This window comes from Oxyura jamaicensis, chromosome 1 (assembly GCF_011077185.1).
Source record: "Oxyura jamaicensis isolate SHBP4307 breed ruddy duck chromosome 1, BPBGC_Ojam_1.0, whole genome shotgun sequence".
Taxonomy (NCBI): domain Eukaryota; kingdom Metazoa; phylum Chordata; class Aves; order Anseriformes; family Anatidae; genus Oxyura; species Oxyura jamaicensis.
Window position 1 is genome coordinate 81,581,440 of NC_048893.1, and position 14,947 is coordinate 81,596,386.

The 14,947-nt window shown below is 39.4% G+C and overlaps 1 protein-coding gene across 2 annotated transcripts in view; it reads left to right on the plus strand.

Annotated features, from left to right (window-relative positions):
- MAN1A2 (mannosidase alpha class 1A member 2) overlaps window positions 1-14,947 on the plus strand; it is a 134,741-nt gene that overhangs the window by 24,744 nt on the left and 95,050 nt on the right. For both annotated transcript variants that reach the window (XM_035314375.1, XM_035314382.1), the window contains exon 2: window positions 4,204-4,459. In XM_035314375.1, the coding sequence (XP_035170266.1) occupies window positions 4,204-4,459 (256 nt within the window). The remainder of the gene's footprint in view (window positions 1-4,203; window positions 4,460-14,947) is intronic.

Genomic DNA, 14,947 nt, shown 5'->3' on the forward strand with positions numbered 1-14,947 from the left:
GGGGTTGGAGTGGACCTCGAAAAATCATTGGGTCCAAGCCCCCTGCCAAAGCAGGTTCCTTAGAGCAGGCTGCCCAGGTAGGTGTCCAGATGGGCCTTGAATATCTCCAGAGAAGGAGACTTCACAACCTCCCTAGGCAGCCTGTCCCAGTGCTCCGTCACCCTCACCATGAAGAAATTCTTTCACATGTTGGTGCGGAACTTCCTGTGCTCTATCTTGTGGCCATTACCCCTTGTCCTATCCCCACAAACCACTGAAAAGAGGTTGGCCAAATCCCTCTGTCTCCCACACCTCAGGTATACATATTGATGAGATCCCCTCTCAGTCTTCTTTTCTCCAGGCTGAGCAGACCCAGGTCTCTCACCCTTTCTTCATAGGGAAGATGCTCCAGGCCCCATATCATCTTTGTGGCCCTCCACTGGACTCTTTCCAGGAGATCCCTGTCTTTTTTGTACTGGGGAGCCCAGAACTGGACACAGTACTCCAGGTGAGGCCTGACCAGGGCAGAGTAGAGGGGGAGGATCACCTCCCTTGGCGGTTATTATGGCTGCTTCATACGCTTTGAGTCTGGAAATAAATGAGGATGGTAGAATGCTTCAACACCAATTACTTGTCCTGGGACTGAAAATTAAAGGGAAGGACATAGGTAGAATCTTCATGGTGCTCAATTTTGGTAGCACAAAGTTGTGATAGTGCACAAAGCATGTTACTACAGTGGCATGCTTTAGTCAGTCACACTCACTATAGCTACTCAAACATAGTTATTTTTTCACATCTTTTTGGGGGGATTGTATTTGGGTACATGCATGTTAACTACAGCCTTTATCAAAAATTTTATATCTACAGGTAAAGCACATTTATTGTAAAACATCCTCTGCAAACTAGGTTCATGTGGATGTACCATGAGCATATTTTTATGAAGGCCTGAAAGGCATATTTACCATGTACTAAAAATTCATTTTTTTCAAAGGATGAGCCTCACGGAAAAACCTGGTTTCAATGTTTACTAGCAAAAGCATTAGTAGATCTAGTCAAAAGGTAAAGGCTATCAGTTGCCTCCAGAAACTGAGTTTGAAAACGAGAAACATACTTCCAAAATACCCTAACCCCACACTGAATGTTTAAGAATAAAAATACTTCAATAATGCTTCCTATTTCTCATTCTCCATAAGCCACGTCTTTGGTTTCTGTACAGAACACTCTTTCTTAGTGAAAAGGTGACTGTGAGAAATGATCTCTAGTTCTGGCTACCTCATTCTGTCTAGCTGCGTCTTCCACAAAGCCACCTTCTGCTAGCTTCAGAAAAGCTTTCCAGGCTACAGACCTATGGTTTCAAGTTTTTCGATCAATGCAAATTTTCAACTGCATCTGTTATTGAAACAAGCACATTGTACCACGTTAGAATATAAGCAACTTTTACAGGAGTATGAGAAGATTCTGCTCTGCCACGAATGAGTCATGGAAGACGTAAAAGTTAACTTAAATAGAATTACTTCTATATTATTTTTTTTTATATAAATAACAGTGTTTAGCAGCTGTGAAAGTTGTTTCTTGGCTCTTCAATTGAGGGAGTGAAGGACTGCTACTATTCAACTGTATTAATGAGATTGGATTTGATGGTCATAAAGAGGAGCTCAGTGCTTCATTTTTCATTGTTTCGGAGAAACATGAATGTGACATGGATGATACTATGAAAAGTGGCTGAAGAAATTGTTTAAAAGCCTTTCAGTCAATGCATCTGTTAAAGCATTCCGTTATATTTCTCATGATGAAATATATAAAGGCAATAGTGCTACTATAATTTTTAACTGCAAGCCTCATAGCACTTAAGAAAAAACAAAAGTGTTAATACAACAGTCTGTGTAACAAAGCTTTTTGTTGACAGCATGTGTTATCAAGTGATGTCAGATTTTGTCAAATTGAGAACAAAATGTGCCTTAAAGTCCTTGAGCTCTTTCTTGTGTGCTGAACTGAAGAATGCAGCTGAGATGTAACTACATTTTAACTTAAAAAATATATTATGTATTTATGTGATAACAGGGCTAGTGCACTGGGGGGTTGAACTGTACATATCTTGAATGAGAAGCCTGATTTACTGCACTTTGACTTAGATAATCCTTCATCAGAGAACTGTAACCATCATACACCTTACACAAAATGGATTAATCTATGGGGATTGCTCTGTTAGTATTGTGCTAAATGATAGATATATTTAGCCCAAACATTTTTATAGTCCGTAAGGATATTAATTGTCAGTTTGTGAGACAGTAACTGAAATTGTATTCAATTGGTTTTTAAAAAATTTAGGGAATCCACTTTAAGTATTTTTAGTTGGTTTTCAAAAGCAGTTTTTTAAGATTAAGACAATTAATAGTTTAAAATTAGAAAATGCTAGTTAGTGCATTAACACTTCATTAACATTGCAGCATGCTTTATATCTGCATTAATTCTGATTTGTTTTGTACGTTCCTTTAAACATAAGTGTTTTTATCCAATGTTTGTATTTTCCTCATCTTTGAGATATAGCTGCTTGATTTTTTTAATCCTTCCTGCTTGTGTCTCAAAGCCCCTATTAATACTTGAAGCATCCCAGTAGCCATTATTAAAAATGCAGTAGACACTGTAAAGAAAGCAGAATGTCTTTCTTCTAAAACATATAAAACATAACTTCATGCAAGTTACTTATATTGCCTTTGTTCTTTGACCTGTTTTGGAAAGGTGAAACAATGCTGTATAATAGTCATGACATGATCTATGAGGTTAATAAAAACAGTTCTGCTCTACTTGGAAAGCTCAGTAAGGTCTGTCCATATTCCTAAATATTGTAATTTAAATATTCCAATGCAGCACCCCAATCTGTTATTTATTTTGGTTGAATCTCTGAAATGTTACCAGTTTATCGTAGATTTCAAATATTTTTAATAAACTTTATAGGAAAAGTAGCCCAGTTTAAACATGTAGGTATCTTCTACTTTTTTGTTGTTAATGTATGGTTAACAGTTAATCCCATGGTTGTGTTTTCTGTAAATTTTGGATTGGCTTTTGATTGTCATGTATCAGATAGCGATTGTTCATTTTCATTAGTACTGCTTCAGTACACTGGAAAATGGTATTTGTGTCAAGTGACTCAGCTCCCACTTAAAGTGGTTAGGCCAAGCTTGGTATTTCTTATGTGGCTTGCTGCATGCCTTCTCTTCTTTCCGTTATCCACTTAATGTTTTTTGGCAAAAGTTTTTGTTTGTTTGTTTGTTTGTTTGTTTTGTTTTGTCCAGGGAGGCAGAGGGCAGGGAATGTGTTGTTTTTAATCTCTGCAACTATTTTGGCTTACATTGGTCATTGAATAACTCTATAAAGAAAAAAATAAAAAGGTTTAGTTATGTTGAGGGTCCTGATGTGTATTTTCCTGATGCCTTTAAGTATTTTAGGACATTTTTCATTTGTTAGAATAACCTCTTGTTTAACACAGCACTCTTTGTTTAGTATGTGAATCTCATCTTTAACTGATCATTAAAGATCATGGTGGAAGATTGTGCTTAGAACCAAGATATTGTTGCTTTTGGCAACCTTGAGTTTCAAAGTTATGCTTTATTAAAAACCCTTATGTTCTTAAATTGCTTTATAATTAACTCTGCCTTTCGCTTGTGAGATATATAGATGATACAGATCAGAACAACAAGTACTGAATTCAGGGCAAAACACAATGTGATGGGGTTTACAGATCTTGCTGTAATCTCATTGTTAATAAGGGCCTTACTGTGTTTTTGTGTAGTTGTCACTCCAGATCTTGACAAGTTGCATATGTTGTGTTATTGTGCAGAACGTGCGGAAGAGCCCTTTTGATTATATTAAGACTGATTGTTAGATGTGCCTGTGCATACATCCTGTACTTGAAGTACAGGATATAGGGCTTTTCCTTTTAAAATTATTGAGTAGATAAGCTAAGGTGCTGAGGTATAATCAAGAATATAGTCTATGATACATTTTTCTACAATACTGTCACTGATGGGTGTGCTGTTCATCTTTTGAGCTTCATGGCAAAATTGAAATATGTTAATGCACATTTCTACTCAATAAACTTGTCTGAATCATTAGAATTATTTAGAGTAAACCAACTTGGAATGTGGCTTCTGTTTTGAAGCTGCAGTTTGTTTATGATCAATGTATTTTTAGTAATGAGATGCTGACTAGCATTTGTGTCTCTAGAGAAGAAGAGGAACGTCTGAGAAATAAGATCCGAGCAGATCATGAAAAGGCTCTGGAAGAGGCTAAGGAGAAATTGAAGAAATCACGTGATGAGATACAAGCTGAGATTCAGACAGAAAAGAACAAAGTAGTGCAAGAGTTGAAAAAGAAAGACAGCAAGCCACTGCCCCCTGTTCCTTTACCAAATCTTATAGGGATAAACAGTGGAGAACCAGCAGACCCGGATATTCGAGAGAAGAGGAACAAAATTAAAGAGGTAAATATGTTGTTGTGGTCCTACCCATTCTTGTATCTGGTAGCAGTTATTTATGACATTTAGTAGTTATATTTAAAAAAAAAAAAATAAGAAAAATAGGATTAGAAATCTTTTTAATTAACAATAAGTCAAAAGCACAAATGAAGTATTAACAAACATTGACAGCTTATTGCATGTTTTTTTCTGATGTTGGAGTGTTAAATTGTTATGCGGTGAAATATTAGAAATGATCTTAAAGATTTCTAGAACTTGTTGATATGGAGGTAGAATGGGGGTGGTGGTGTAGTTGGTCATTAATATGTGGAACAGGAACTGCATATCTTTAAAGCAGAGCCTGACTTTGTCAGCTTCCATTGAAAGAATATGGTATGATACAGTGTTGCAAGATAAATGTTTATGAAATTGAGTTGAAAAGATGGGGGAAAAATGACCTATTGCTAAGATTAGCAAATTACCAAATTATCATTTGCTTTTCAAAGTAATGACTCTAAAACTGTGAGTTCATTTAAGGAGATTGCCTTATTTTCCTGTAAAACATTCATACTAAGTTGTTGGCTTAAACTCTTGGTTTTGTGGCAGTCTATGCCATGGGAATTGCTGATTATGATCTCATCTTTACTACCTGTGAGATTCATTGCCTTCTTTTACCCTGATGATTATTTATACCAGGCATTTTTCTGAATCTGTGTTTTTAGCTCGTCTGATAGAAACATCATGGGACCTCTCCCCCAAGTCTGATTAGTTATATGGCACCAAAGTCAGGTTAGCAGACAGAAATGGTTCAGGCCAGAAGTAGACAAGCACAAATGGTATTACTGAAGAATGTCTGGGGCCACAGCACTTGAAGATGTAACTCATGTAATCACTTACTAAGTTGTCATCTGATTTTGGTAAGCTCATTAAAAAAAAAAAAAAAAGTCAAATAGCTGTCCTAGCAATAGAGAAGTACAACAGCTGGAGTATGTGACGCGCTGTGGGTAGGTCACCCAAATTAGAATTTTACTTCGAATATTAATGTTCATTACTTAGCAACAATGGATTTCATCTAATGAAAAACTGTTTGTGCTTGTGGAGCTGTGTTGCTATTTGAACCTACAGGTAGCAAACCCTTCCTGTGAAGGTGCGCACATTCCATTGGTGACTATTGCAGAAACACTTTTGACTGAAGTTGTGCATATAGTATTGGATCCCCTCTGCTGCTTTGTTAGATTCATTTCTCAAAGGATAGCACTGACTTCTGGACTTCAAAAGACTGCTTTTCAAAACTGAGGAGCCCTCATATATCATCCTGTGAGATATATACAGAGAATTTCATTTTATCAACTGTCATTTGTAGGATGAAAATGAATGGTGAATGATATGGCCACGCAGTTGTCAATTCTTCTTAATTTTAACTGGAGTTTACTGTATTTAAATACCTTTTGAGTTTACCACTGGATTTAATGGGTAGAATAAAAAGGAGTTAACCAAGTGATGTGAAAGCACTGAGCACAGCTAATAATGATGAACTAGCTTGAAGAAAACTAAAGTTCCTTTAGATCAAACCTAGAATTAAAGGGGAAGATTGATAATATGCATTACTGAGGTTGTTTTGTCAGAATGTATACATTTGAGAGGAGAAAAATCTTTTAAGTTAACACAGAATAGTAATTTTCTTGGTGACAAAAATAAGTAGTGAAGTTTGGACAATTCTTTCTGTTTTAAATCTGCAGGTATAGTAATTTGTGGGTGGGGGAATCCAGAGTGATTTAACTGATAGCTCTCATGATTCTTACCTGCAGTTGCCATGTATCTTGTTCTGTAAAAGGCTTATTCCTTTTTTTCTTTGTCAAAGTGTGAATCACATTGACAAGATGTTTAATTAAATAATTTGTTGATGGCTGCTATTGTGTTTTCTGAAGTGTGCCACTTCTCATAGACAGACCAAAGATTCCGTGGAACTAAGCATTAGCTGGGTGAGTACTTCAGTTAGGATATCATATCTTTGTGTTGAGCATTCTTCACCAGTATGACTATTAGACTTGAACAGTCTAGGCTCCTACTAGTATGACGGAAATGTTCTCTTTGTTGTGAGAATTGCCTTTGTTGAGTCAGTCTTACCAGTACTGTGGCTATCCAATGAATTCCAGAATTTAAGTTCTTTGATGCAGCAGACTTGTTTCTTCTACTCCTTCATGCATCTGACTGTAGAATAAAGCACTAGAAGGTCTGCTAATGAGAATGGATGAATTGTAATGCTAATGAATGCAATGTTGTTGCAGTATTTGCGTGTGGCCTCTCTATCTACTTCTGTATTTTGGCATCTGCTGTGTGCAGTGAATGTAATGTGGCTGAGGTAAAAACACTCATCTGACACTGTCAATACATAATATTTTGTCTGAAACCTGTTCTTGGGGTATCAGTTGTATAACAGAATGCTTCAGTGATTCCAGAGATGTGATCCTACATCATGAAATATGCTGCAATCACTGCTGATGTCTTCTCTCCCTGTTTTCCATAAACATTATAGACTAATATAAATAGTCTTTGTAGATGAGATACAGATGTGTCAAAAAGAACAAGTTCTGGGAGGTAATATCTTAGGCACAGGTTTACATCTAGTATATGTAGCATTTCTGATGAGCAGTACAGTACAGTTGCCTGGATTAAGATGAAAAAAAATTGCCTAGGGAAGTGTTTAGTGCTTATGGAGGCTGATAGTCAGGCTTCAGAGTCCTAGGTGGTCCTGAGGAGGCAATTGGCTCTTGTTTTGGTTTACTTTGAAGGGTCCTAATGCATATTTGAAGAACTTTGCTCTCACAGAACAGCTTTAGACTACTTATATTCACAAAACAAATGTATGTAACCTACTTCACCTAGTATAAGGTGTGAAAATGTAGACATGGGCTAGTTGATGGGGTCAATTTGTAACATGGACATGGCTATTTGCAGCTGGGAGGCAGGCTAGTTTCTGTCACTGTTACAGAAATAAATATTGCTACATCTACTTCTTTCCAAACAACTAGAAACTTTCTGGTCTTTTTTTTTGATTACTGTATAAAAATAGTTTTGCAGTACTTCAAAATATTTTAAAATATTTTGATTTTCAAGAAAGCATGTGTAAATATAATTAGAAGATGTGTAATGCTATTAAGAGAGCTTTGTAAAGCATTGAAAGGTGTATATAATAAGATGTTTACTGAAATAAGATGTTTACTGAGCACAGAGGGGGAAGCTTCTTGAGATCATGAAATAAACCAGAAACATAATCTGCATCTCTTGGTTTTAATTTTTTCTTTGGTTCTGATGTTTATATTTAGTGTTTCACTGTATTCTCAATTGTAACTAATTCACAGAATTGTATAATTTGTCTATATTATTCTAACGTTAATTCAGTTATTTAAATAAGGACCTTTTTGAGTTGATTATTTTTGATGTACAGTAACAATTTTGAGAGGTAAAGGTCTTCCCACCTGCTAACTATTCAAGCTTTGTAGCACTTCTCTAGCATACTTGACTGATTAAAAAACCCGCTGTTTTTCAAAACCAGAACAGCAATTACTATATTAAGAATAAACATGTCTGAAAGTCATTCTTGTTGCTACACTTTAGCTTAGTACTAACATTTTGTCGTGATTTTTTCATACTAATGTGAAGATTATAATAGCTTTATAAAAGGGTAGATGTGGCTTGTATAAGCTTTCAGAAGATTTAAAAAAAAATTTTGAGGCTAATGTAAAGAAATTAAGAATAAAACTGGTCTTTTAGAAGTCATTGGCTTCTTTCTAAGTTAAATTAGATATTAATTGCATGAGTAGTAGGGATATAGGAAGCTTAATTTCCATTGTGTCCTTTTGTGTTCAGAATATTAATTTTTGCCACAGTTAAAATGTAATCACTATGGATATTGCACTGTTTTTAATGAGTTTTGGTTCTTTGAAGAGTTAAGTTTTACCCAGTCAAATAAGGAAAAAATTCTTAAATTTTTTTCCTTTTTAAAATTTTCTTTCTTTTAACTCTTTGTGCCCTATTCAGGATTCAGATTTTTCATTTCAGACTAACTTCACACTATTGCTTTACTGCCAGCGCTCGTTTGGCAAAACAGGGTATTTAACCCAACAATTTCACCATTCCTGTGCAGGTTGTTCTCTATATACCTTATTCTAAGCATTGGAATGTTTATTTTGATCAAGTCCATAAGTGGTGGTTCTGAGAAGTGTTGAACTTATGGACATACAGGTTTTACATACAAGTCTGTATTGTATTACAATACTGTATTTCCTGCATGGGCTCCTCTCCACGGGCTGCAGCTCCGGCCCGGGGCCTGCTCTTGTGGGGGCTCTCCATGGGCCGCAGCCTCCTCCAGGCCATATCCACCTGCTCCACCACGGGATCTCCACGCTGCAGCCCGTGGAGGAGCTGCTCCACGTGGGACCCATGGGCTGCAGGGGGACAGCCTGCTCCACCAGGGGCCTCTCCACAGGCCACAGGGGAACTTTGACTCCAGTGTCTGGAGCACCTCCTGCCCTCCTTCTGCACTGACCTTGGAGTCTGCAGGGTTGGTGCTCACTCCTCGCTCTCCCAGCTGCTGTTGCTCAGCAGTTTTTTTCCCTTTCTTGAATCTGCTCTCATAGAGGCATGTTCAATGTTACTCATTGGCTCAGCTCTGGCCAGTGGTGGGTGAATTTTGGAGCTGGCTGAAACAGGCCCATATCTATCAAGGGCAGATTCTGGACCCTTCTCACAGAGGCCACCCCTGCAGCTGCCTGCTACCAAAACCTTGCTATGTAAACCTGATGCAGAGGGACAATTACTTCCCTAGTCCTGTTGGCTACACTACTTCTGATACAAGCCAGGATGCCATTGACTTTATTGGCCACCTGGTCATACTGCTGGCTCATTTTCAGCCAGCTGTTGGCCCATATTCTCAGGTCCCTTTCTTCCAGGCAATTTTCCAGCTACTCTTCCCTGGGACTTTACTGCTGTGTTGGGTTGTTGTGACCCAAGTCCAGCACCTGGCATTTAGCTTTTTTGAATGCCATACAATGGGCTGTGCCCCATTGATCTACCCTATACAGATCCCTCTGCCAAAGCCTTCCTACCCTCAAATAGATTAGTATTCCTGCCCAAGTTGGTGTTATCTACAAACTTACTGAGTATGCACTTAATCCACTCATCAAGATTCTTGATAAAAATGTTAAAACTGGCCCCCATACTTAGCAATTGGGAACACCACTTGTGACCAGCTGCCAATCAGATTTAAATCCATTCACAACTATGCTTTGGTCCTGGCCATCCAGTCATTTTTTTTTACCCATTAATCAGTACATCTGTCTAAGCTGTGAAGCCAGTTTCTACAGGAGAATGCTGTGGAAAACAACTGTTTTGCTAAAGTCCATGTAAGCCACATGCACAGCCTTTCCGTCATCCACTAATCATACAGTCTTATCATAGAAGGAGATCAGGTTAGTCAAGCAGGACCTGACCTTTATAAAGCATCATGATGACTGCATATGATCACCTGGTTGTCCTGTACATGTTGTGTGATGGCAGCTGAGATGATCTGCTCCATGACTTTCCCTGGCACTGAGGTCAGACTGAGAGGCCTCTAATTCTCCAGAGCATACTTCCTGCCTGTCTTATAGTCAAACTTCCTAACCTCCAGTCAGCTGGGACCTGCCCAGTTAGCCAGAACTTCTGATAAATTATTGAAAGTAGCTTGCTCATCAATTCTGCCAGCTCCTTCAGTACTCTTGTGTGGGTTCCATCTGGCCCATACATTTTTGTGTGTTCAAGTGGTGTAATAGGTTGCTAACTGTTTCCCCTTGGATAATAAGGGCTTTATTCTGCTCCCTGTCTCTGTCTTCTAGCAAAGTGGGCTGGAAACCCTGAGAACAATTAATCTCACTAATAAAGACCAAGGCAAAGAATGCATTAAGTACCTCAGCCTTTTCCTCATCTCTTGTCACTGTCATCCCCCCATCCAATAATTAATGAATATTTTCCTTAGTCCTCCTTTTGATGTTCATGTATTTATAAAAACATTTTGATTGTCTTTAACTGCAGTAGCCAAGTTAAGTTCTAGCTTCAAATTTTCTCATGGCATAACCTCACAACATCTTCATAGTTCTCCTGAGATGCCTTCTCCTTTTTACAAAGGTTATAAACTATCTTGTCCTTCTTTCTTGAGTTCCAGAAGAATCTCTCTGTTCATCCAGGCTGGTCATCTTCTCTGCTGGCACATAGGGATGGCCTAATCCGGTGCCTTCAAGATATCATTTCTAAATAATATCCAGCCTTTCTGGAAACCTCTGCCCTTTAGAATTATTTCCCAAGGAACTCTGTTAGCCATGTCCCTAACAGCCCCAAATCTGCTTTCCAAAAATGCAAAGTAGCAGTTCTGCTGACTGCCGTGCTTTCTTCCTCAAGGATGGAGAGCTGTCATCTCCTGATTGATTGCTGTGCCTGAGATGGCCTCCAGCCATTACATCAACATCACCTATGAGACCTTCCTTTTTAACTAATAGGTCAAGTGGGGCATCTTCCATAGTTGGCTCCCTCACTACCTGTGAGGAAGTTGTCCTCCACACAGTCAGGAAATGCCTTAGTCTGTTTTTTCCCTTCTGTATTGGATTTCCAGCAGACGTCTAGGAAGTTGGAGTCTCCCATGAGAATGAGTGCTAGCAATCATGACACTTTACCTAGCTGCTTATAGAATATTGTCTTTCTTCATTCTGGTTGGGTGTTCTGTAACATACTCCAACCACACTATCTACATTGTTTGCCCTTCCCATGACTCTTACTCAGAGACACTCAATGCTTTCATCACCATATCTAAGCTCCATGCAGTCAAGACATTTCCTAATGTACCCCCACTTCCTCTCTTTCCTTTCCCATCTCTCCTAAAGAGCCTGTAGCCATCCATCTCAGCACTCTAATTACGCAAGCCATCCCACCACAGCTCACTGAGGCCTGTGGTATCATAGCCTTGAGACTGGGCTAAAAATTATAGTTTTGCTTGCTTATTTCCTGTGCAACATGTATTTGTTTAGAGTGATTTAAGTTGGGACCCTACTGAAACTGACTTATTGTCTGGCGTTCATTTTTGTTCTTCTTCAGGTGCCTCAGGACCTGCTGGAGGGACAGTGCAGCAGGGCATAAGCAATCTAAGTAGTTTCTAGAGTGTATTGATGATAATTTCCTCACCCAGGTGGTAGAGGAGTCAGTGAGGAGAAGTGTTCTGCTGGACCTTATACTCATCAAGGGGATGGTTGTGGGATGTGGAGGTCAAAGGCAGCCTTGACTTCAGTGACTATGAGAAAGTGGGGTTCAGGATTCTGAAGGGAGGGATGCAAGATGGACTTCAGGAGAGCAGACTTTGATCTCTTCAGGGATTTGCTTGGTAGAGTTGCATGGCATAAAGCTCTAAAGGGAAGAGAAGCCCAAGAAAGCTAGTTAATATTCAAGGATTATCTCCTAGTTTAAGAAACATATCTTCTGTCAAATAGGAAGTTAAGCAAAAATGCTTGGAGACCTGCATGGTACAAACAAGGAGTTCCTGGCCAAACTCAAACACAAAAAGAAAGCACACAAGAGGTAAAAACAAAGATGAGTAAGCCAGAATGAGCAAGAGCCACTGTCTAAGGATGCAGAGATGGGGTTAGGAAAGCCAATGCCCACATAGAATTGAATCTGGCGAGTGATGACAAAGATAACAAGAAGGGCTTCTGTACGTGCATAGGTAACAACAAACGGAATACTAGGGAAAATGTGGACCCATCCCTGAAGGAGATGGGAGATCTGGTTATACAGGAGATGGAAAGAGACAATGTACTGAATGCCTTCTTTGCCTGTCTTTACTGCTAAGATTGGCCTTCAGGAATCCAAGGCATGGGAGGTCACAGACTGAAGCAAGGACAATGTATCTTAGTGGAAGAGGGTCAGGTCAGGACATACTTAAGCGAACTGGCCATACATAAGTCCATGAGTCTAGACATGATGCACCCATGAGTGATGAGGGAGTTGGCTCATGCCATTGTGAAACCTCTCAATCTTAGATTAATTGTGGCATCTAGAAGGTCCCAAAGGCTGGAGGATAGCAAATGTCACTACCATCTTCAGGAAAGGCCAAAAAAGAAGACCCAGGAAACTATAGGCTAGTTGGCCTCACCTTGATTCTTGGGAAGGTGATGGAGCAACTAATCCTGGAAACTGTTCCCAGGTCTGTGAAGGACAAGCAGATAGCTGGGAGTAGCTAGTGAAGATGGATGAAGAGGAAGATGTGCTAGATAAAGTTTTACAATGGAATGACTGGGCTAGTATATGAGGGGATAGCAGTGGTATTGTCTACCTTGACTTCAGGAAAGCTTTCAGAACTGTACGCAGTAAGATCCTCACAAAGAAGCTGTTGAAGTATGGGCTGGGTGAGCAGACAAGGGCATGGATTGAAAACTGGCTGCTGCATGTTTGAGCCCAGAGCGTGGTTATCAATGGTGTGGTCTAGTTGGAGGCCAGTTAATTACTGATGCACCCCAGGGGTCAATACTGGGTCAAGTCCTGTTAAAAATCTCCATTAATAGTCTGGATGATGGGGCAGAACATGCCATTAATTAAGTTTACAGATGATACAAAAGTGGGAGTAGTCGAAACACCAGAGGGTTGGTTGTGCTGCCATCTAGAGGGGACCTGGAGAAGCTGGAGAAATAGGCTGGTAAGAACCTCATGAAGTGTGAAGCCTTGCACTTGGGGGGAACGACACTGTGCTGAGGGAGAGCCCAGGGGTGGGCTGCGAAGATGATTAAGGACCACCTCTCATATGAGGGAAAATTGAGAAAGCTGTGACTTTTTAACGTAGAGAAGACGCGGGCGGGGGGCAGGTGAGAGTTTAGATCTCATCAATGTGTATAAATACCTGAAGGAGGGGGCAGAGCCAGGCGCCTTTTTTTTTTTTTTTTTTTCCCCTGCGGTGCCCAGTGCCAGGACAAGAGGCAGTGAGCACAAACACAGGAGGTTCCCCCTGAACATTAGGAAGTACTTCTTTACTGTGAGGGTGTCTGAGCACTGGCACAGGTTGCCTAGAGAGGTTACAGAATTTCCTTCCTTGAACAGGTTTCTAAAGCTTTCTGGACATTGTCCTGGGCAACGTGCTCTCAGTGACCCTCTCAGTGACTACTTGAGTAAGACCAGGTCACCTTCAGAGGTCAATTCCAACTGCAGCCATTCTATGAAGTCTGCTAAGCCTGTCAATTGGAAGAAAGCTTTACCAGAATGGAACAAATGTGCAGTTTAAGTAAATAGAGTGAAATAGTTTTTGTGTTCTAGGTTTCAAAGGTATGCTAGCAAAAGTCTGAGAGTTCTCTGAGGCTTTTGTTCTACTTGTTCTGTATTCATTATGATATGCAGTCATGTCATTAGGCAGTCCTAATTGTGCATAGAACCTTTTCAGCTCAAAGGGTAGGTGGTGTTCTTAGAACAAGTCGGTTGTGAAGTGAATGAAGGTTCTGGCTGTGTAGCGCGCTTGCTCCTTATTCACAAACTTATTAAGCTTCACGACACAGACTTGCAAGGAGGTATTTTATTAATTTCTGACAAGTTGTTTTCAACACAGCAAAATTTCAGTTTTGTTCCTGCTTCTGTCATAGCTTTTTGGCAAAAAATGGAGCAGGCCTCTTAATCAAAAGTTGTTGCAAGTCATCTTTAACTGTCCCCTATGCACCCTGGATGCCCATTTTATAGCATCTGACACCTGCAGAACAAATCACTGCCGAGTTTGGATGACATTGCGTGAGTGAGGAAGAATGCTCTGACTTGAATTCTGCTAGTGAACTTAATCTGTTTTTCAGCAAAACTTAAAGCATATCGTCTTTTTTAAATGTGAGTTCCAATATGCTACCTTTTAGAAGGCAGGTATTTATTTATTTAGAGAGGGAATAATTTATTTTGTATTAGTGGAGGCAATTTCAGAAACACTTATAAGAATGTGCCAAGAAGAGAGATGATTAAAATGTATTTTCATTATGGTCTTTGGATGATGCTCAAGAGGCTGCTAACAATGTTGAGAAGTAACAGCTTTATAAGCAGCAAAACTAATAGTTTCCTATGGCTTTCTGACCTACATATCCTTATACCACCCTCTGCTTCTCTCTCATGCACACATTACTGTGAACTTCCTCTTATCTTCTTACTTGACTGCATGAATCATGATGTGTTTTGTGCCTGGTTTAGAGATACCTGTATGCTAAATGTTGTCCCTTTGAATGAATAAAGGAATGGATTATAACTGCCTTTCTCTCAGTTGGGGTAACTCATTAGTGTCCATCTTCCTTACAGAGACATTGATTTCTTATTTTTTCACAAAAAGTAGAGGTCTCAAATGCCTGGTTCCTCCAATTCTGTGAAATCAAGTTTGAAATTAGACAATGGATTCAAAGGCTACTGCAAATGTATGTGGTGAGTGACAGTTGTATAGACAGGAAGATTGCCTAAGCCTTATTCTCTTAAGAAATCATC